The sequence below is a fragment of the Procambarus clarkii genome, chromosome 64 (assembly GCF_040958095.1).
Source record: "Procambarus clarkii isolate CNS0578487 chromosome 64, FALCON_Pclarkii_2.0, whole genome shotgun sequence".
Taxonomy (NCBI): domain Eukaryota; kingdom Metazoa; phylum Arthropoda; class Malacostraca; order Decapoda; family Cambaridae; genus Procambarus; species Procambarus clarkii.
In genome coordinates, this window is record NC_091213.1 from 5,226,604 (window position 1) to 5,249,838 (window position 23,235).

Consider the following 23,235-nt stretch of genomic DNA (forward strand, 5'->3'; position numbering starts at 1 on the left):
GGCACTAAAGTCTATACAAGTGGCACTACAGTCTATACAAGAGGCACTACAGTCTACGTTAGGAGAGGTTGAGTTAGGTTTTATCAAATTTCCATGTTAGTTTTACCTCAAATTGTAAAAAGAAAAAAATCGTATATAATGTAATGTAAAGATTAATCATTCCATAAGAAAAACTGTGAAAAATCAAATATTTCAGGAAAACTCGGTTTGTTAGGCAACTTTGCCTATTAGGTATTCAAGATATTAACTGTATTACACTTATATGATGAGGCTCAGTAATATTGGAAGAGACGTCTGCAGCACGCGGGGACGTGACGCTAGAGCACATCTACTACTGCTCTCCTCAGATTATATGCGAAAAAAAGGAATATACACTTTCATATTAATGATTTATTCATTACTCAGCAAAGTTCACTAAGAATATTACCAGACACCTATGTTTAATAATAATAAAAACCCGAATTACAAACCCCGCTTAGGATGCTACTCCACAACACTAGGCTAACTCCTGAATACCTATTTTCTGCTAGGTGAACAGGTGTATTAGGTGATAGGAAACGCGCCCAATCATTTCTGTCCTGGCCGGGATTCGAATCCGACTGTACTTCTGCAATTTGGTGTGTGATTTGTTTGTGTTAACATGCAAAGGCCGTGCAAATATTGATAAGTCCGGAAAAATGTTGTTGATCCGAACAATTTCTTCAAAAAGTCAAGTGTAACACAAATAAGGAGCAACGGTTTCAAGCTCAACAAGCCACAATGTAGGACTGAGAACAAGAGATGCTTTTTCACCCATAGGGTTATTAACCCATGGAACTGCCTACCCGCCGATGCCGTGACTGTCAAAACTCTGTTGAATTTTAAAATACACATGGAAAAGATCATCAAGGGAAATAGGAGAAACCTTCGACAAGCGACCATTTTACTGTCCTAGTCGAGGTAAATCAGGTAACACTTATGGAACCGCCTACCCGCCAAAGTCGTAAATGCCAAAACTATGTTAATTAACATTTAAAATACAGCTAGAAAAGATAATCAAGGCAAATGGGGGGATCTTCGACAAGACACCGATTTCCTGTCCTCATTGAGGCCACAATTAAAATCAGGTAAATGCTTGATTTTTAGTCTATATTAGTTATCCTTCAAATTACTCGTATCTTACCGATTTTCCTTTTTTTGTCAATATTGTCAATACTGAATTTTGTCCGTTTTTGTGACCCTTTATTTGTAGGTAAATTTTATGTTTGTCAATTTGGCATAAAATTAAGTTTCTGGCCTCACACTCAACCATACATATCTTGCTAGGTAAGGACACTTCGTAATTTTAAATGAATTTATTAGTTTTTCTTGATTTTGTAGCGTAGTTGTTGGAGTCGTTGGCCTAATTGTATCATTTCGTTATAGACCTTAATTGTGGGTTTATTATACAGTTTATTATTTGTATTTATCAGTGTTAGGCTATAATTGTCATCTTTGTCTTGTATAAATGAATAATGTACTTGATCAATTCTGTAAACTAGATTATGATATATACCGGGTAATAAAGTATATTATCAATTGCTTTTGTATAAATGAATAATATCGTCAGAATTTTGTAATCTAAATCAATTATATATGTAGAACTATGCATATCAAAGGTGTTTAAATATAAATTATCCAAACCTAAATATATTTCCCGCCAAGCTCGAGTACCGGCTTACACACACGCTCACTCATAGACATAATTCCTGGAGTATTATTCACCTAGAGATGTAACTGAACATAATATAAAAAAATCCCCACAAATTGATTTGATAATAATAATGTTTTGTTGTAATAAGATGACAGTATTGATTATAGTGTAGTGAGTGAAGGGACCGGGGCGGAGCAGCCCTTCACCAGCGACCCTCACACCGTGCGGCCGCTGCCTCCACGCTCCCCAATAATCCCCCTCCATCCGCCTCACGTGAGTATCCTCCCTCATCTTACGCTTCTCCTGGATATACCCGATGGCTGCCCAACCGCCTCATTCACCAGGCCGGGGTGGATGTGTAGCGTTAATGGGGGAATGATCGGTTGAAATATGTGGTATTGATCTTGGGCCGGGTGGAAAATGTGTTGTGTTATGGTGTGTTATTAAGGTGTAATTCTCTGGGTGCAGGATGAACGAGAGCCTTCAGCTGCGTGGGACCTTGGTGGGCCATAATGGCTGGGTCACGCAGATTGCTACCAACAGGAATTTCCCTGATATGATCCTCTCTGCGTCACGAGGTGAGTGTTTAGTGTTACCTTGTGTAGAGGGTTTGTTTTGTTTTGGTGTGCGTGTGTGTGTGGGGGGGGGGAAGCTGTTTTGGCGGGCAAGGTTAGGCCTTGTTTTAATAATTAACTGTAAAGCTGTAGCAAGTGTAGATTGGGGCCCTTATGTTGGGGGCCTTATTGGAGATTTGAGCCCTTATGTTTGGGCCCGTATGGGAGATTGGGGCCCTTATGTTGGGAGCCTTATTGGAGATTTGGGCCCGTATGGGAGATTGGGGCCCTTATGTTGGGGGGCCTTATTGGAGATTTGAGCCTTTATGTTTGGGCCCGTATGGGAGATTGGGGCCCTTACGTTGGGGGGCCTTATTGGAGATTTGGGCCCATATGGGAGATTGGGGCCCTTATGTACAGTAGGGAGTCTACAGCAACAAGTAACTCTTAAAAATGCATCTTAAGTCTTATTATTTATTGATCTGTATACCCAAGGCTCCATTATCCCCTTAGGCAAGGCACCTATTCTTGATAACTAACATTAAATCACTTATGCTTTCTCCAAGTGCTGGATCAGGGATGAGACGCTCCTCTTCATCTTGGCAGATCTAGCACTAGTACCTTGCTATGCACCTTATTGTTGAACAAAAGTGCAAGTATATATAAAAGAAAAATAGAATTAGATTTCACATTGAAATGCTTATGGAGAGTGTGCATATATGAAGAACCAAGCCATGTGTGTGTATGTGTACACACGCCCTGGACCATGTGTGGTGGGCCAGGGCACTTGAACTGGGGCTGATGTGCGTGTGGCATCACAACATATTTGGTTATTATTAAGCGATGTTAAGGGGCACACACGGTGCAGTGAGCTGCAGTAGCTCGTCTATTTTAAGGCCCTACTCATGGGGTACCCACTTGGTAATTAGGCCTTTACCCAGGATGGGTGCCTGTGATTTTGTCAAACGTGACATTTGTTTACTGGAGGCCTGAGGAAGTGCACGTGAGCTTTGTGTATATACGTGACTATTAAATCTTGCATGGTACCCCTCATGGGTCCATCTATTTACTACCCAAATCCTACTAGCATTACACTAGTAATGCAGAAGTATGACATTTACTCACTATAATGTTGATGAATGTGTAGAACGTGAAAACATATTAATTACTTGGAAATAATACTTTCTAACAAAATTAGAAGAAGCTGTAGCAGGTGATGCCATAGGAAGTCAACGACCTGCGACAATGTTGTGCTACTTATCAAATATATTGTTGCCTGCAGTGTTTGCTGACATATCACCCTCCTGTACCTAAAGTAACCTAACCTCCAGGCAAAAATCTTTGATAAGTAGCACCACATTGCTTGGATAGTAGATTTCCTAGGGGATCACCGGTAATAGAGTTCAGTCTAATTTCTTTATAAAATATTATCTTGGAGTAAAGAATGTGTTTTCATGTAATACATTCGGCACCAACATTATAATTAGTAAATGTCGTATTTCTTTCTTGCGTAATGCTAAGACACTTTGGATAGTTGAGTAATTAGACTGACCGTCCCTCATTCTCATGCATGTGTAACTCGAGCATCAGAAGGTCTAGGTCACAGGCACTTCTGATGGGAATAAGTAATTTTCTATACTCTTGATGCATAAGCAATCTGAAAACACTACCTGGAAAGAATTTTTGTTTAAATAGTGTAATTATGATAGCCTTATTCAGAATAACATTTGTACCTAGGCACAAAATTCAAATAAACACTTGCACGAAATGTTGGAACGTGTCAGTTCCGAGATTGAAACCAGCCATTGGATTTCTTAATGTGCCTTTTAACTGCAGTTTAATGTTTCTTGAATTTTTTTGTAACATAAAGAATTGCATTCGGGATGTGGGTCAATTTTCAAAACTTCATTCTCAAATATAAATTTAACCATACAAGTTTTTTCTTGTAAACTCGGCCTAATTAGAATTTAGTGGATGGTTGCCATTTGATATCCATTATAAAATCTATTCCTATTTTATATATTCAGTATAAATATCTTTGATTTCATAATTTCAAAAAAAAAACATTTCTGGCATTTCCATTAAATTGATTTTGTGGGGGAGGGGGAGATTTAATAAAAACACCCATATGTAGGTAAGTGAAATTGTTTGGAGAAATAATGTCGTGACAAATCTGACACATGGTTAACAGAAGATATCCCCCATGGTTTGGTTAATGGGGGTGTAGGAAACCAAATATTTTAGTCTGAATCATAGAATCTGGGTAATATAGATCTGAATAATAGGGGTGGCCCAGTAGGTAACTTTTGATTAACTTTCTACAGGACGGGCATATAAAAATTCAAACTTTCTAACGTGTTTATTAGTTGGATTTCCATCAATCTTGCATACATTTGTCATGGTTAAATGTTTTAAAATTTTAATTGTTAACTGCACAACAGCTCCAGGTTGCATTTTTATATCAAGCTGGCGTTCCAAGTGCAGAGAATAACTAGGAAAAGTCTACATGTTACCTTCCTTTGAAGGTTAACACACTAACCTTCCTGACAGTTTATGTATTGTACAGAATCTTAAGGGCTGTATTTAGAATGTTCGAAGTGTAATTGCATTTTTAATACCCATTTCAACCCATAGTTGGGAAGAAAATGTGAAATCTTGTCACAGCCAGTTTCTTCCAACCATATTTATATTCCTTAAACTTGAAAGCATAAGTGTTTATAACTACTGTATTGAAAGAAATGTTTTTTTTACAAACATAAATCTTAAATCTAAAATATACTATCCAGAATTAAGGCACCCACCTCCTAAAGGTTCAGCATTGGTTTACATTTTTAAAATTGCTACACTTTTTCCCAAAAATATTATAAATTAGACAAATCATCTCATAATTAAGGTTACAGTATCCTAATCTTTGCTTTCAAATAACACTAGATTTTTTTTAATTAACTTCTTATTTTTTAACCAACTTGTACCATTCTTGAAAGTTTACAGTATATTAAAAAGTTTGCAAAAGTCTTTGGAAAATGCCTTTAAACTTTGCTGTCAATTTAACTAGTTTAAAATATATATACATTGGCAAATTATTATTGGTGGTAACCATTGTGACAAGAAAATGCAGTTATCACAATATAATAAGTTAATTGGTAAATGCTAGTTAATATAGTATTATATTAATCATGGCAATTCTGATACTTGGTTAATATAACTGAAATTGGCATGTTCCTAAATGTTTTATTTATTTCAGACAAGTCTTTGATTTTGTGGAAGCTGACACGTGAGGAGAATCACTATGGTATTCCCCAGAAGCGTCTTCACGGGCATTCTCATTTCATCTCTGATGTGGTATGTGCACTAAATTACCTCTCATTGTCTTAATTTATTAGTTTCTAGTGTGCAAAGGATTATTATTAATTGTCGTTTTTTAATAATACTTTCAGGTTTTGTCTTTGGATGGACACTTCGCTCTGTCGGGCTCGTGGGACAAGACATTACGGCTCTGGGATTTGGCTGCTGGCAAGACCACGAGGCGCTTTGAGGACCACACTAAGGTCTGAATCTGCCATTATGATCTGACCAGAACCCCATTCTTCAAAAAAAAAAAAAATAACAGGAAGCTTTTTTGTTTAATCTTTTTTTAAGTAGATAGAAGAGGACGCCTTCGGTTGGGTGAGTACGTTTTCTGTACTAAGTGGGCAGTGGTCATGTTTAAAGCCGTTGGACACAGAAGAGCGATATTTAACCTATCGGTGTCACACTAGAAGTGAACCTTGTGTACAATTGTTTTATTTTGAATTACCTGATATGTTAATAAAAGTTTAGTTTTATTAACATGAACACTTTCGCGCTCCGTGGAAACTCGCGGTTGACAGGGGGTAGGTAGCCCCTCCGTGTGGGTAAGCGCGCGGTGACACCCAAATGTGTATACTCGTTCCAGCTTTCTCACCTTAAGTCTCGTGCTACGTCGCTCGTTTTGGTATCATTGTGTTCGCAATTAAATTCTCTACAGGTGTGTATAAATATAATGTCCAAAAGCCTAGCGTGACTCCCAACAGCAAAGCGTAAAGTCGGCAAAAACGCACAAAATCGGTAACATGTGCATTCTCGTTCCATTTTTTTACCTTAATTCTCGTGCTACGTCGCTCGTTTTGGTATCATTGTGTTCACAATTAAATTCCCTACAGATGTGTATGAATAAAATGTACAAAGGGCTGGAGTGCCTCCCCGCAGAAAAGCCTAAAGTTACCCGTGAACGAGCACCATTTTGTACATTGCAACCTAATGTTCAACTCGTTCAATTTGATAACATCAAATTTCGTGCTACGTCGCTCATTTTGGTATCAAATTGTTTGCAATAAAAAGGCGATTATTTTAAAACTAGTCCCAGAATAATTGAGCAATAACTAGATTTTTAACAAATATTTTAATTCTGGACGCTCCATCACAAATTTATTTATATCTTTGCAGTGTTCTGACATAAATATTTGTGTTACATCTTTCATTTTGGTATCAAATTGTTCGCAATAAAAAGGCGCGCATTTTAAAACTAGTCCCAAGATAATAGGACAATAAATAGAATTTTAACAAATATTTTAATATTCGGACCATAGGCCTATTTATAATATTTCAAGTGTTTGGACATAAAGTTTCATGTTTGATTTTGGTATCAAATTGTGTGCAATCTAAAGGCGCTTATTTTAAAACCACTACCAGATTGATCTGATAAAATTTAAATTTTTAAAAAATATTTTAATGAGTGACTCAGTACTGCGTCATTGGAACACATTCAGTAGAAAAATGAGTGACTTAATAGTCAGTCTGTGGAACGCGAAAGTGTTAAGGATTCAAAATGCACTGCACCTTTAATGCAACTTATCCTCCTGTTTAGATAGTACTTTTTGTAACTGCACCATAGTACAAACAATAACAAACTAAGGAATTATATAGTAGAATTTTGTACTATTCAATTTAGAGGCTGGAAAAAATGAAACTAAAAAACACTTAAATATTCCTAGGCCTAGTATAGCGCACACATTTTCTATATTAGGCCTAGGAAGGTTAAGTTTGTCTTTGCAACATAAATCTTTTAAGTGTCCAAATTCAATATGACTGATTTCTACTTTCTAATTGCGTTGAATGTTGGTATATGTACTATGGTCTTTGTTGTTACTGTAAGTACTACCAAAATGGGAGGATGGGCTGTCTAATGTCACAAGGAGACATAGAGTTGGTTTATTACACTTAAGCAACATTAACAACACTACTATTTCAAGCTTTTGTTCTAACTTAACTGCATGATAGCCATTCTTAGTATACTGAGTAGTTCTTTATATATAAATATATATAAATGCTATATGAAGGTTTACCAAACTTGTAAGATCTTTCTCTAATACTTAGACAATGAATCTCTACCATATAGCTCTTAATATTAGTGTTGTCAGTGTGGCCAGAGCGTAGTAACTTGGTCTCTTGGCACTTTTCACTGTTAAGTGGTAATTTGTGCTTCACAAAAATAGGCAAGTATGAACAGTTTCAACATGTGCTCTGAAGATGTCAAAGACATCCCAGGAGTTTGGTCCAGGTAACTAGCTGTTAGGCTGCAGCATCAGAGGAAAATGTCAGATCTAAATTTGTTAAGAATATTAAAGCTTAAAAAGAAAACAGATGTATTTGGTTTTTGTCCCATATTGACCAAAATAGAGCAGAAAGTGGTACAGTACCATAGTGAAAGGGTTAAGGCACCAGGCATAGAGCTTTTATGCACCGTTAGTGTCAAGTTTTATTATTCATTACTAAACATGTTTATGAAGATAATCCTGTACATTAATGTTTCTCTGCAAGAAACTAGATATTGCTTTCTAGCATTTTAACTATAGAATAGATATATTTAAAGTAAACAGTGATACGTGCAAGGATTATGCTTGGGTGTATTGTTGGCCATGTGTTTATTTAATATACTTGCTTAGCATGTTATTCTATATTCTTTTGACTGGGATATGCTCAGTTGTATCTGGGTCTTTAGATAACATCTAGGATGCAGGTCCATAAATATTTCTTATTACAGGATGTGCTGTCCGTTGCCTTCAGTGCTGACAATCGTCAGATTGTATCTGGTTCTCGAGATAAGACAATCAAGGTGAGTTATATTTACTTTTTTAATGCAAAGCATACATTGGTACTGAAATTTCATTGGTATGTTACAGAAAACAAAAATTGGCTTAAGAATAGTTATTTAAAGTGTAGTTTTCTGCATTGCTTACACAGTTGGAGATTGGTAACAAATTGTTATAAGTTATCTTGAGATGATTTCAGGACTTTTCAAATTGACATCTGGCAAGGACGTGACTATTTGGAATGGGTGGCCTATAAAAAAGATATGAGATATAAAATGTTGAATGTACCCACATGATGCAATGTCAGTTATAAACAATTGGGAGTACTTGAAATGGAGGCAGACTGCACAGCTTCAAATGTAGGTTTGAGCTTGATAGGCTTAGGGGTCTAATTCTGCAGACAGTGTAGGCCACTGTTTTCGTGACGACTTGTATTGTATGTCGCCTGCCTCCGGAGACGAGCATCTTCATGGCAGAACGTCATTCTATTGTATGCTCTTTTACTGCTTTCTCACTGTCAATCCTCCTTTTGTTGTAGTTGACTCTTGCAGTGCCTGCTGGAGTCCTTTAATCCAGTCCATCCTGTGGAAGTCGAAATTCAACATTGGCTGGTTATCTCTAGTAGATTTTAGACAGTTTTGCTGGGTTCCCAGCCATATTGGTGTTTCTTTAAATGAGCGTTCGGATGCTGCCGCTAGAGAAGCTATCCATTCTTGTCCCATCTCCCGTAAAGGTATTCCTTATTTTGACTTATCCAGTTACTCATTCCTCCATCCTTGCCCATTGGCAGGGTTGTTGGTCTTCTGTCGTTGGTAACAAGCTGCGTACTCTCAAACGTAGTGTACCCCTGTGGCCTTCCTCCTGCCACTGTAACTGGCGGTGGGAAACAGCCCCTAGCAAGATTGTGGATTGGCCATACTCGCTTAATTCACGGTCACTTAATGGAGTGCCACCCTGCTCCTTACTGTTCAAATTGCGTTGTCCCTCTTACAGTCGTGCATATCCTTATTGAATGTCCTGATTTCCAGAGCGTTCGTGTGTTGCTTTCCGACTATCCCTCGCGGTCACTTGTCCCTCGATAGAATTCTTGGTGAATCGGAGACTTGATATCATTCGCCTTGTGCATTTCTGTTCTCATATTGGTATTCTTGATATTTAGCGCCCTCTAATTATTTCGCACTTTGATGGTGCTACAGAGCCTTCCCGGTTTGGTGCCTTCTTTTGATAATTACTTGCTTACATTTCTCACATTCTTTTCAGTGATTTAATTTAGGTAATGAGTGTTGCAGACTTAAAATGATACTGTATATAAGCCTTTGTATTGTACATTTTTCAGCTATGGAACACCCTTGCTCAGTGCAAGTACACCATCCAAGAAGATGGTCATTCAGATTGGGTGTCTTGTGTGAGATTCTCCCCATCAAATAGCAACCCTATTATTGTTTCCTGTGGATGGGATAAGGCAGTAAAGGTTTGTACCATTTTCATTTTGCAAGATGGATGGAAGGATGAACAAATGTGATGAAAACTTTTACTGAATCTTGATGTTTTATTATGCGGATATGAGGCTGAAATTATTACTAATTTTATTTTATAAACCATGTTTCTTCATTTTTGTTAAGTGTTGCCTAATCCTCAGGTATGGAGTTTGACAAACTGCAAACTCAAGACTAACCACTATGGTCATGCTGGATACTTGAATACAGTAACAGTATCACCTGATGGCTCTCTGTGCGCTTCAGGTGGCAAGGTAAGAAACCATTACAAAATTTTTCAGCTTTGTAATTTTGTCATTTTCGTAGATGCAATGAATAATTGTGCTTAGTACATTTGCTCTGGCACTGTATGTGTAATTGGTAGCTTACAAGCTGCAGTAAATTATCACTAACGTAGTTCATTAAATTGACATAACCCAACTAATTTGCAGAAAAATCATGTTACCTTGGTTAATTTGATATTTTTGATTTTCAGGATGCCAAGGCCATGCTCTGGGACCTTAATGATGATAAGCACCTTTACACCTTGGACCACACCGATACCATAAACTCGCTGTGCTTCAGTCCCAACCGTTATTGGCTGTGTGCTGCCACAGGACCTTCCATTAAGATTTGGGTAAATACTTTAATTTAAGGTGTTAATTTAGGGGAAACTGGTATATAACAGAGGCAGTCTATTTGTATACTTTTTATTAGTGATATAGCTCATTTGTATACATGTTCATTAGAAAAGTGTTGGACCATGAATAATTGCACTAAAGTAGAAATATTTTAATAATTTGCATTTGCATTAATTTTATTTTCCTATACACTACCTACTTCCTTTTCTAAATAGTAAACATGCCTGCTTTCTTTAGTTTAGTTTTAAAATATGTAACATTATATTGCCAGTAACTTTTATTAATAATTTAAAAAAGTGTAATGAATGCTGTATATGAAATTTGGAATATCAATAATAGCCTTTTGAGACCGAATAATTTCTAGTTGGCTTTATTTATTTTTTTATTCATAAAGGCCCATTCAGTCGTGTACCGTGTATTAAATGCTTTTGTTATTGCAGGATCTCGAGGGTAAGAACATGGTTGATGAATTGAAGCCTGATGTGATCACTCAGAACCCCAAGGCTGAACCTCCACAATGTCTTTCCATGGCCTGGTCAGCTGATGGCCAGACATTGTTTGCTGGTTATAGTGATAGCAAGATTCGAGTATGGCAAGTCAGTGTCACTTCCCGTGCATAAGTGAAATCAAATAAAATTTTGCTGGGTTAACCTAGTATTTTTCTTAAAAGGACCTATATTATTAAAAGGATAGATGTGTTTGGTATCTTTGGAACTGATTAAAATCTGTGCAGGCAGCCAATTATGACCTAGGATTTGTCATTTAATAGACAACTCAAGGAATTTGACACTAAATTCCATAAGATATTGAATTAAGTGTAGCATTTGCCAGATTTTTTAACCATTTGCAAGGTACAGCTTTTATTAATTACTTCAGATACCATGGAAAGAATGAAACTGCTACGAAATTCTCAATGGCACTGTTGTTTAAATTCATTTAAAATGGGGAAAACGTGCAGATACTGTACACTGAAATTTTCCAATGTAAAAAGTACCTAAATTATTGGGATAGTCTGAAAGCTCTTTTAAATGCATGCTGCAAAGTACATGGTGTCAATATTGTATGGACGCATCATTGGCAGACGACTGTTAATACTACTTCCAGCAAAAATAAATGTTAGAACAGGTAGGCTTGGCAAATTTTTGCATGAGTGGCTTGAGGAGTCTGATATTTGGGCGTGTACTGCTCATAACAAGCAGCCTAAGAATTGCTTTTTAGTTCACTTTCTGTAGTTATTCAAATAAAGCAATGAAGGTTTCCTTGCTTTTATGAAGCATAAAGAAAAAATTAAGTAAGGTCACATCTGCAGAATGATAAAGAACTTTTCCAGACTCATGAAGGTAACTGAATTGCCAAATCTAGCATTAAAGGGGAAGGGGCTATACAGATTAGTCGTAAAACTAAGGAAAACTGTTTTTGATAAATGCATATTAATCTCTCTACAACCTTACAAGTTCAGATTAGCATTGACAATGCACCTGTACAGCCACCTTCAATTAAAAGTTTGGCAAATTTAATGGAACCTAATAAAGCATTATCTTAAATGCTGGGCAGAAGTGAAAATAAGAATTGGCTGTGTTGGTCATCGCATGTGTCTAGTTGAAGGCTCTAAGGCCCTTACCTTAAGTCTTGTCCCATGTTCCCTCTGAAACTGATGGATGCACAATTGTCTATTTGCACTACTGTCTAAAACTAAACACTTTTGGCTGCCTTATTTACCTTTTAACTTCCTCGTCTAGATGCTCTACATCATACTAGGTTAAGCCTCGGCTTTGGTGCTTTTCACTCATCCCCTATGCAGAACTTTACGACCTTTGCTACTTCACGTGGTTTCTGCAACATTCTCACTCTTGCTTGTGTTGCGCTTTAACACTCCTCTCGGGTGGCCCACGTTCCCTTTCAACACCTTCCTCTTTCTACAAGAATGTCACTTGCAAGATTCCCTCTTGACTCGTGTTAGTATTTCTCCTCGTGTCATTCCAGCCTTGACCCCCACGGAGAGTCCCTCCTGCAAAGTTTTGCAAGACCTTGACTCACATTGTAAAGGCTTTTGCCTCCTACTGTTGAAATAAATGCCTGTTCCATGAACATTTTTCTTTGCACTTGTACTCCATTGCCCCATTCATAGTTTGGCCTAAGTCTGCAAATGGTGTTTGCTACTCTTATTATCCTTCCTGAATATACCTATGCCTACCCTTTACAACTAGCATCTTCCTGGCAGAACTTTATGCATTTTTGCATGTTTTTCATAGACTGCTTTTCCAACGGCAATATTCCTTTGCTATTGGTCGACTCACAGTGCCCTCAGCTCGAAGTTATTTTACACTGCATCCTATTGTGGTCGAAATCTAATATTGGCTTTTTCATATCTAGTAGTCGAGTTTTGCTGGGTTCAAAGTCACTGATATTGTCTGAAATGAACATGCGGACACTGCTGATCAGGAGGCCATCTGCAAGTCTTATTCCCCCCAAAATTATTTCTTCAGATTTCTACACTCATTCATTCCTTAATCTGTGATTGTTGGCCTGGTGTTACAGGTAACAAACTTTGTACTCATAAAAGGTAACCTATTCCCTGAGTGCAAAAGGTAACCTATTCCCTGAGTGCATGGGCAAGTTGTCAATTTATCTTCTGAAGTCTGCTGTGCTCGTGTTGTTACCAGTTATGTTGTCGGGTGGTTTGGATATCATTCATAAAGAAGCTGTCTAGATCTTAAGCTTTCATGTTGTTTTTGGGCTGCTAAGTTTGTGAGGTATGTGAGATGTACGAGGGATATGGAAGGTATGTGAGGGATGAGTGATGTGTGAAGAATGGGTGAGGTATGTGAGAGATGGATAAGGTGAGTGAGGCATGGAGGGATGAGTGAAGTGTCTGGACTGTGGACTCAGGTGTGCTAGGGATGAATGAGGGGGTGTGAGGAAGGAGTGAATTATGGGCGAGACCTCCAAGGAGTGCCTGACCAACCGGGCTGTGGTGGATATGTGGGCCTGTGGGCCGCTCCAAGCAACAGCCCAAAATTTGTGTACAGTACTCAGAAGAAACTAGCACTGAATGTAATAAAACATCAATTTCTGGTGGCTCCCAGAAGCTATCTCTGAGATGGCACCCAAGTACTGGATCACAGCCTACTTGGGACCAGAACCTGGCTCCCTTACAGAGGAATAGGAAGCAGGTGGCTCAAAATAGCCCTGGAATGGCTCGAAAGTCAGTGAACTAATACAGTCCGCAACTGGGTTAAAAAAAAAAAAAAGTGTCTCTACCCTCTGAATGAACTCTCCCAATAATGTAAACAAATGATCGAATCTGGAAACGAGTGTGCACTTGTTCGCCCCACTCCTCCCACTAGTTTAGGGAGGGAGGGGGAAGGCTGACACTCTCCCTATAGAACAATCAGTTCTAGAACAGATGCACACACTAAACACTCCAACTGACAACCTGGAAGACAGTGTGGATCAGGGAGCTACCAGAGCTCACCCAAAAATTGGCATTTCATTATCATGTTTTTCTGAAAGGTGGAGCCACATAAAAAGAGTCTGGATATCGAGCAAGCAGCGCCTGAAACAAAGGCTGAGCTGGCCACTATGGATTCCAACCTGACCAGGACCCACAGCAACAGCTGTACTGGGAAAAATAGCTTTACAGGAACCCCCACAGCGACTAGTCCAATTGAAAGACATCTACCTCAAGGGCCTTGCAAATGTTGAATAGCACCGCATAAAGAGGAAGGCACTGATTTTCAAGCTGATGCTTGAATCGGGGTTTAGAAATGTTTCGTAAAGGCAAATGTGGCATTGGAGATGGGAAGGAACCAGGAGAGTGTCTGCGAGAGCATTGGACACTCCCCAAACGTGAATTGTAACGAAAAACCAGCAAAACAGTTACTTGCAGTGTCCAGCTCCAAAGGACAATGGACCACTGGGTTACAGATGAAATGGATCTGGAGCATGGAGCCCAAGAAGGAATCTTATTCCATCTCAGGGCATGCCACACAACCATAAACTCCTGCACTGTACTGTGTCCCTGATGAAATGGGGGGACTAATGACCCTCAGCGGCCTGGTAAGAACTGGTCATAGAGCCCCAACACAGAGACAAGGTGTCAAGTAAGGGTAAGGGAATTTAACCCCCAAAAGCCAGAAGAGGAAGTTGGCAAAGGGCAAATGTAGTCCCTGCACCCAGCAGTCATGGTGAAAGTGAAGCTACACCATGTGCACAGCATGAGCCCCCCAATGGGTAGGAAGGGTGGGGCAAATGAGTGTGTGCTTATTTTGAGATTCAATAGTTTGTTTACATTGTTGGGGAGAGTTCACCTAACGGCTTTGGTCTCTTTGAAGTGTGGGTAATATAAAGCTGGAATTGTATGAGTGCAACTTATTTGAAATATCTATTTTCCTATCTTAATTTATTTCTGTATTTCTAATCTACTGTATAGTGCCTTCCTTTTCTCAAGGCCCATCCCTTGAAAACAGGAAATTAGGTTATAATGATGAAAATGTCTGAAAAATAGTATATTTATGTTAATGAAATAAAAAAGATCATTAGCACATGGGGCAGTTACTCCAAGCACAGATGAAGTATGTAATATATTTATATTTCAACAAGGAGCATTTGGAAGGATAGGAAGACCTAATTTGACAAAATAATTTATTTGTAAAACAGTACTAGACTTATAGCACACAAATACTATACACTTTATATCAATAAACACTGTGTATGTATGGCTTGTTTGAATATTCATTTGTAACTTGTGAAAATCACAAATCTCTCCTCTATATTCTTCCATAATGAAATAGTGATGAAAGTTTATGCACAAGACAAATTTAAGTAATTAATTAATAACAATAATGCAGGTTCTGACTATTTGAAAGTGGAAATAGTCAAATAATGTGTGTGGATACCAATCATAACATTCTAGTTATTTTTTAGATGATGAAAATCCGGTAAATCCCATTATTTTTGCCATTTCTGGGTCCATTCCACCCGAGCCCATGTCGTCATCAAGTGAAGAATCTGCTTTACGTTTCCGTTCCTTTCTTTTCTCTCGTCTGTACTCCTTCAATTTTTCTTCCTGTTAAGTATAACACCACTGAATGTAATGAAATGCCAATTTTTGGGTGAGCCCTGGTGACTCCCCGAAGGAACTATATCCGTTATAGTGCCAGACTATGAGGTGCCATCAGTTTTGAAGTTGTATTTGTCTTACCAGGGACCATGAACCAGATACTGGCCCCCTCAGAGAGGTTATATCGAGATGATTTCGGGGCTTTAGTGTCCCCGCGGCCCGGTCCTCGACCAGGCCTCCACCCCCAGGAAGCAGCCCGAGACAGCTGACTAACACCCAGGTACCTATTTTACTGCTAGGTAACAGGGGCATAGGGTGAAAGAAACTCTGCCCATTGTTTCTCGCCGGCGCCCCAGAATCAAACCTGGGACCACAGGACCACAAGTCCAGCGTGAAACAAGACCACAGCCTCAAAACAGGCAAAAGATCTCTCTCAACAATATAAACCAATTAAAATTCATGAAACTAGTGTGAGCTAGTTCACACCCACCTCCCCCTTCCCCCTCATTTTGGGGAAGGACGGAGGCAGACCAGGTCAGCCGTTCTGCCTCCTTCCTCCCCTCAAATGAGGGGGGGCAGGTGGGGCAAACCAGCTCATGCTAGTTTCATGAATTTTTGACTGTTTGTTTACATTGTTAGGAGAGTTCTTGTGGCTGTTTTGAGGCTGCAGTTTCATTTTCAACCAAGCAGTGGTCTGTTTTGTTTCACTGACTTTCTGGGTGGCAGACATGAATAAATTTTTATAAAATAAATAATGTGTCACTGCTTCTTGCACCTTTCTGAAGGGGGGCCAGGTTCTGTCTCATGGTCCCTGATAAGCCAAATACAACTCCATGACTGATTCCATGCCCTGTAGTCTGGCACTATATCAGATATAGCAGCTTCAGAGAGCCACAAATGGCTCTGCCAGAAATAATAACTAAACCAGTACATTATGGATTATGTCATTTACAAATTAATTACCGTAGTAACCTACATGTTGTGTAAAATACTAATATACTGTTGGAGCAGAAAGACATTTATTTACATTAAGGAGGTATAATTTACTGACGTTATTGAAACAATTTATTTTAAAGTTCTGTTGGGAAGCTATTTTTTAATCAGCCCAAAATAACTTGGGCACTCAGTTGTGTGACTAAGCTGAACAATGGAGCCAGTTTCTTTTCAAACAGATGTCCATTAGTTAATTGTGGTTAGCCAATTACATGGTCTAATAACTTTTCCCATTTCCTATTCTGGTGAATTGAAGGAAGCCATATTGAAAACCACTTTTTTTTTGTTACAAATAATTGATTATTTCTTTGAGCCAACAATCTACTTAGTCCCAATGTTATTGAGTAGAAATAAAAGAGTAAAGGTGAAACATTATTGTAGTACTGTATATACAAATGGATCAAATAGATATTAATAATATGCTAAATAATATATCAACACAAAACAATGAATTCAAATTAGATAAGCCGAGACTCTAACAGGATCTTTGTAAATCTTTGTAAACGTTTCAAATTAGGGTTGGTTATTAACTAGGAGAGACTCCTGTCCCCTACTTTGGGAAACCAAACCTAAGCCCATTTTCACTTAAGTAGCAATAATGAACATTAAATAAAACTGAAAATCAAAGAAACTACAGTACAGTACTTACTTCTTCCTTTAACTCTTGCATTCGCTGTTCTATGTCATAATCTTTTCTCTTTTCTTCCAATTTTTTCTTATTTAAATCAAATCGCTTTTTTACCTGATCCAAAGATGACCGTTCGACACGCATGGACATGCCCAAATTTCTCTGATCTGTTTAGGACAAAATGTTTTTAATATTATAATACTGTACATGATTTTGTTTTTCATATGCCTCCATAATAATTAAATAAATTACTGTATTTGTTTTTTTTATCATGCCACATTTGACCTGTGACCAACAATATAGAGTACAGTACTGTATTACCTTTTAATATGTATTTGATTTCACAAAGACTAAAAACAAAAATTTAAGATTTCAAGAGTTGTAACAGCACCAAAGTTTTAAGCACAATGTCATCCAATTACAGTCTTGATTACTCACCAAAATATTTTTGGTAAAACCTAATGATAACGTGCATTAGCTCAAATAAGTGGTTAATTGATTTATACAGTGCAAATAACGTACGTTTTTTGCCATTGATATGATCTAAGAAGTTGATGGAATCCTTGACGACACAATCACACACGTTGCAGTAGTACCTGAAGAAGAAAACTGTTTTACTGTATTCCTTAGTTGATATACTAGTAGTTTAAATATAACCCTCAGTCATTTCACAAACAAGAGTACAGTGGTATACAATGAAAGGGAAAACTTTACCCTCCTGACTGCGATGCAGGTGTGGTCTTGGTTATAACTTGACTCTTGCCGAGCTTGGAATCAATATCAACTTTGTAGTCACGCTGCTTCAGTAGCTCACGCTTTACAGGAACAGCTTTCTGGTTTTGAGCTATGAGACGAGAGATTATAAGTGGCGTGTGTCTTTCTGTTTCCTCAATGAAATAAACAATTTGAAAACCTGTTTTTTTTTGTTATTACACCTAAGAATATTTTTCCTGGAATTTATTCTAGTCATTTTTAACTAATTTGTTGGTAAACAACAGTAGTACAAGCTTAGTACTTTTATGGAAAGCAAAATCATTAAAGTTTAAATGTGTGGAGGGTTCTGTTGGAAGGAAGGTTAAATCTATTTTACACCTGCAAAACTGAAGGATTCAAAGCTATGTGCAGTTTTTTTTTTTTATAGTGTACAGTATACATTTCTATACTGTACACTATAAAATTGTACAGTATACATTTCTGTATACTGTACATAAATTATGTGTACAGTATACAGAAACAGTATTCTACAGTACTGTATAAATTATACTATATAAATTATATATAATATATATAAATTGGTGGATTGTGTTCTAGGAAAAACATGACAGAATGCATGCAGATATAGACGTGTGTAAAAATATGAATGCATGTTGGCTATTGTGTTTAAGTAATTGGAAGCAATCCTATGCCAACAAACTTAAGACTCTTTTATAAATTATTATTATTACACCATTTATTAATTACTGTTATTATTTTTCAAGAAGGGGGATGGTTACTGGAGGCCTGAGGAACCAAAAATGAGCCCCTTGTGTGCTTAGGAGTTTTAAATTTTATGATAGGCCTAAGCAACCCTGGTTGTGGTGCACACATCAATGAAACGACCCTGGGTGTGGTGCACACATCAATGAAACGACCCTGGGTGTGGTGCACACATCAATGAAACAACTCTGGTTGTAAACAAGTCCAAAAGGAACGTGACGAGGATTCGATTCGCGGAACTTACGAGGACGTAGGTTCGAATCCTCTTCACGGTCCTTGTGGATTTGTTCATTTGATGCATCACGCTATTGTGATTTCTGTGTGTAATGAAGTAAAGGCGAAGAGGTAGAACGATCTATTGACATAGCTCAAGTGCATGGGGGAGTTGTGTAAAACCCTGGTTTGTGTCTTGGAGAGGCTGCAGGATCCAAGTAAGTTAGGAACAACTTCTGGTTTCAACTCTTTTTGACCATGTAGCTCAGTCGATTAAAGCAGCGTCTGGGATTATCTCGGACGTAGGTTCGAATCCTCGTCACAGCCCATTTGGATTTGTTCATTTGATACATCACACTATTGTGATTTCTGTGATTAACCCTGGTTGTGGTGCACAGTGCAAGAATTAAAGACATTCAACATACCTTGGGTGGCATCCCTCTCTGCACGTAAGCGCTGTTGAGCAATGGACTCGTACTCATCTCGGTCCCATTTCCGCCTGAATTCTGGCCCTGTCTGCAAAACAAAATAAGATGCTGTAGCTAGTTAATTAGCACTGCTAATCTATTGCACCAAGCTCATTTCTCTGTATGGACAGCATAATACAATTCACTTGGATGTTTGTACCTTCCACCAGGTAGATGGGGAAATAAATTGGTCAGGTAATTGAGAAGGCATTTTTTGTTTAATTTTTGCTGAGAAATAATTCATTTCATGACTATCAATAACAGTCACGATTTAGATGTGCCTACTAAACTACTCCTGAGTAAACTGTTCAAATCATACAATGATTTCTTATATAAATACAGCACATGTTTGAAATAAGTATCATTTTATATGCAATAAAATAGTTCCTGCTTACAGTAATTCCTGATAATAATAATAATACATGCACAATAAGCTACTTACCACAATTCATAGAAATTGCAGAGATAAGAGTTGCAAATATGCAAATTCTTAAAAAAAAGTGTTTATGTATCATAATACTGTAATGTATAGAGGGTGAGGCATATTCTCAGAGGGAGAGGGAGGCATTCTTCCAAGATTCTAAATACTGTAATCTTAGTAATACACAATAAAATCACAAAAATGTGATATATCTATGAGAAAATATTGAAGCTATGCAATGGGATTGAACTCGCATCTCTAGACTCCTCAGACACCTGTACAGGAGTTTCACCGTGGGTTCTGAGAGAATGTGCACCAAAAGGATGGGGGACAAAGTAGTGAAGAGGGAGATGGGGTGAAGAGTGAAGATGGGGGACAAGGGAGTGAAGAGAGAGATGGGGTAAGAAGGGGATGAGACCTGGCTGCAACTGGGTACCTCTTCTATATATGTAATTCATAATTATAATAATTCATTGGGTTGGGGGTACAGGCAGCCAGTACATGTTAGCCTTATACTGAGGTCCTCCTCAGGGTTGAATTACTGACCCCATCCAGGCTGCAACCCCCACAACAAGCTGACTAACTCCTGGGTACCTATTTACTTCTAGGTGGACAGGGGCATTAGATGATAGGAAATGCACGCAACCATTTTTCCTAATCCCTACTTCTACCTGATACTCAAACATCGATACACTGTGATCACTCATTCTCATGGAGGTGTTCAAAGTTGATTTCCTTTATGTCTGAATCATTCAAAGTGAATACCAGGTCAAGTCTAGCTGGTTCATCATTGACTCATTCTTGTGGGTCCCTCTGACACTGCCGGCTTAAAACGTTTCTTATTGCCATTCTCATTAGTTTAGCTCTTCATGTTTCTGTACCCGTGTGGTTCTTTATTCACCTAGTCTATCTTTCCATGGTTGAAGTCTCCCATGATAAGCAGATGTGGTTGATTTCTATAGGCAATAGAGGCTGCCCATTTTAATGATAGTGGTAACTGCCATTTTGTTTCTGTCATAATCTTGCTTGGGTCTTATCATTGAGTGGAAGGTTATATAACACTGCTACTGTACTACTATTCTTGGTCCTGCCATCATAATGATGACTTATGTTCCATGGTCTAACCTAGATTAGATGAAATAGTTGACCACATAACCCAAATGCACCCAGGCAAAGGGTTGAATGAGTTGATAAATACACTCTTCCTTTTGTGGTTTGGTGGTACAGTGGTACAGCACTCTGTTTTGCATCATGCATACAAAGGTTCTAATCTCAGCCAGGGCATTTGGAATTTACAAGTATTTAACCAGTAGAACCTTGGGACCATTCAGGAGACCATATGTATTTATACATACATACATTAGACTTGTATCAATGTCCCCCAATGTTGGCCTACTGATCTTCCCCAGGACGCAAACCTCCCCCTCCCACAGCAGTTGCTTAACTCCTATGTAACTATTTACTACTAGATGAAGAGGCACCTCAGTTGAAATAAATATAAAAATACATATATTTTATTTTATAAATTTATGTACTTAAATCATATCACCCTTTACTCTCTTTCTAGAGAATGTAAATAATGTGATTTCTGGTTCTCCAATAGGGAGCTCTTCGAACGGATCAACGAGTTAGGGCCAGTAAGGAAAGAGTGAGAAGGCAAGGGAACTAGCAGCAGAAAATGTTACGCTACTGCAACTATAGCTCTTGAAAGGGATCACAATAAGGGTTTGGGATGGGACGGGGGAAAGGAATGATGCCCAACCACTTGAACTGTTGGGGATTGAACGGCGACCTGCAAGAAGCGATGCCATCCAGTCCAAGTGGTTAGGAAGGAGTGAGGGTAGCAAGCAAGAGAAGTGTGATAGGGCAGCACGATTGTGGTAAGAGGGCCACCATGAGAGACGTGACAGAGCAGCACCATGGTAAGAGGGCCACCATGAGAGACGTGACAGAGCAGCACCATGGTAAGAGGGCCGGCAAGAAATGTGAGAAGACAACAATAGAGACTCACCGCTGAACCTGACCCGGACGCTGCCATCTTGTGTAAACAAACTTATTTTGTAGAGAAGAACCTAAACAAAGAAAGTTTACCACTCTACACTAATTATATTACTAGAATACCTTATATAAAATTATTGTTAATATGTGTAGACGCTGCAACAGTTAAAACTAGTGAAATATCTAGCCTTTAATTATAACCATATATTATTATTAGAAATTAAGTAAAATTTTGTAACTTAAAGGTTGTATTTATTATTGATATCTAAGCTCAATATAAATACCGTATAGGTAACCTGGATCAAAATTTAATTATATGATAACTTTCACAATTAGCAATGAGAACCTTTGGATCAGTTGTGGGCAACTTGTTTGTGTTGTGACCGAGATATCAGAGCTGTCAGCTTGATATCACTTGGTAACCTCGTCATAAGTACGTCACACACGCTTATTTCAGTCTTCCCCACTTGTAGTGTAATGGCAGGAACTGTGCTGACATGATGGGAGGCTACAGACATGCGGTAGTTGTGGTGAACGCGGAAATTTAAGTCGTAGGTCTTCATTTTCACATTTTTTTTCGTCGTAAAAATATCGGGGCAGGAAGATAAGGCAACCTGCGTAGGCTTTCCGGAGTCTCAAGTATGTATCCCTCGAGGTTAATGAGGTCTACGATACGCTTTTATTGTGAGGCGTAAGTTGAATTGACATTTGTATCTTTAGAATACATAGCGATTTCAGTGTTTTAAACCCGGCCCGTGACGTCATTGTAGTGACCAACCCGCAGTACAGTAATTTCCTCCTAAGTGTAATTACCCAAGTGTAGAAACAGGATGAGAGCTACGTTCGTGGTGTCCCGTCTTCCCAGCGCTCTTAATACAGTCATAGACTATATGTGCGTATTTTGTATTTTAAGTTATGAAGTAATATGCAAATTTAGAGAACACTTGACATCAGGGTTCTGAGTATTTTTGATACAGGTTGATTCAACGTTGTGTTATTGAGAAAAACCAATGAGACATTGCACTGCTTGAACATAAAAACAATAATTAAAGAAACTACACACGTCCAAGCAGTAGCTACTTATACCCAACCAAACTTGTCCATAAATATCTTTCAATTTGAAATCCTGCAATCCCATCTACAGTATATTGTTAGTAAGTTCTTCTATAAATCTATAAAACTAGTCTCAAATCAGTATTTACCCAGGGCTTTTCTGAATCTAAACTTGCACATAGTAATGCAACAAATATAATGGATTTTTCTGAAAGCCAAATTAGTATTCAAAAGCAGTGTGATGTCTTTGATCTTGAGTTATGAGTATTAGAATGAGTCACTCCTTTAGTACTTGACCCTTCCGGTTTGTAATACTTTTCTGCATTACAAGCCATTACTTTACATTACATTTCTGTATGTTAACTTGAGTATGACCAGGGGGATGTTTGGTTAGGTAAAGCGTACATTCAGAGTAAATTGGACATATCAAATTGGTATGGCTATTTTGTCGGTTAAAGTTAACCTGACTTAA

General features: G+C 38.2%; 3 protein-coding genes across 13 annotated transcripts in view; 2 read left to right on the top strand and 1 right to left on the bottom strand.

Moving 5' to 3' along the window:
• The first annotated feature begins 1,839 nt into the window (after positions 1 to 1,839).
• Positions 1,840 to 11,102, top strand: Rack1 (Receptor of activated protein kinase C 1). Its single transcript, XM_045759762.2, has 9 exons — positions 1,840 to 1,945; positions 2,141 to 2,250; positions 5,471 to 5,568; positions 5,664 to 5,774; positions 8,288 to 8,359; positions 9,673 to 9,807; positions 9,976 to 10,086; positions 10,308 to 10,448; positions 10,893 to 11,102. The coding sequence occupies exons 2-9, from the start codon at positions 2,142 to 2,144 to the stop codon at positions 11,070 to 11,072; spliced, it is 957 nt and encodes a 318-aa protein (XP_045615718.1). The 5' UTR covers positions 1,840 to 1,945; position 2,141; the 3' UTR covers positions 11,073 to 11,102.
• A 3,980-nt stretch (positions 11,103 to 15,082) lies between these two features.
• Positions 15,083 to 21,801, bottom strand: LOC123768927 (zinc finger matrin-type protein 2). The gene is made up of 6 exons (XM_045759763.2): positions 21,724 to 21,801; positions 19,250 to 19,340; positions 17,850 to 17,979; positions 17,658 to 17,731; positions 17,157 to 17,302; positions 15,083 to 15,520 (listed from the first exon to the last, which is right to left on the bottom strand). Exons 1-6 carry the CDS (start codon positions 21,748 to 21,750, stop codon positions 15,368 to 15,370), a joined length of 621 nt encoding a protein of 206 aa, XP_045615719.1. The 5' UTR covers positions 21,751 to 21,801; the 3' UTR covers positions 15,083 to 15,367.
• Positions 21,802 to 22,044: 243 nt separating this feature from the next.
• Positions 22,045 to 23,235, top strand: part of LOC123768924 (FHF complex subunit HOOK-interacting protein 1B) — a 54,894-nt gene continuing 53,703 nt past the window's right edge. For 2 of the 11 annotated variants that reach the window (XM_069309119.1, XM_069309124.1), the window contains exon 1: positions 22,126 to 22,261. Coding sequence is in view for 4 of the 11 variants with exons in the window: in XM_069309117.1 (XP_069165218.1) it covers positions 22,541 to 22,602 (62 nt within the window). In the remaining 7 variants the exon portion in view is untranslated. Of the gene's footprint in view, positions 22,603 to 23,235 lie in introns of all 11 variants that reach the window. The other 9 variants (XM_069309115.1, XM_069309125.1, XM_069309123.1 and 6 more) reach the window with 8 other exon arrangements.

Coding starts and splice junctions, on each gene's coding strand:
- Rack1 (XM_045759762.2), top strand. CDS start 2,142: ATGAACGAGAGCCTTCAGCTGCGTGGGACCTTGGTGGGCCATAATGGC. Junction 5,569..5,663: donor CTCATTTCATCTCTGATGTG/GTATGTGCACTA, acceptor TAATACTTTCAG/GTTTTGTCTTTGGATGGACA. Junction 8,360..9,672: donor CTCGAGATAAGACAATCAAG/GTGAGTTATATT, acceptor TACATTTTTCAG/CTATGGAACACCCTTGCTCA.
- LOC123768927 (XM_045759763.2), bottom strand. CDS start 21,750: ATGGCAGCGTCCGGGTCAGGTTCAGCG. Junction 17,303..17,657: donor TCATATCAATGGCAAAAAAC/GTACGTTATTTG, acceptor TGTCCTAAACAG/ATCAGAGAAATTTGGGCATG. Junction 15,521..17,156: donor TGCAAGAGTTAAAGGAAGAA/GTAAGTACTGTA, acceptor TATACTTAACAG/GAAGAAAAATTGAAGGAGTA.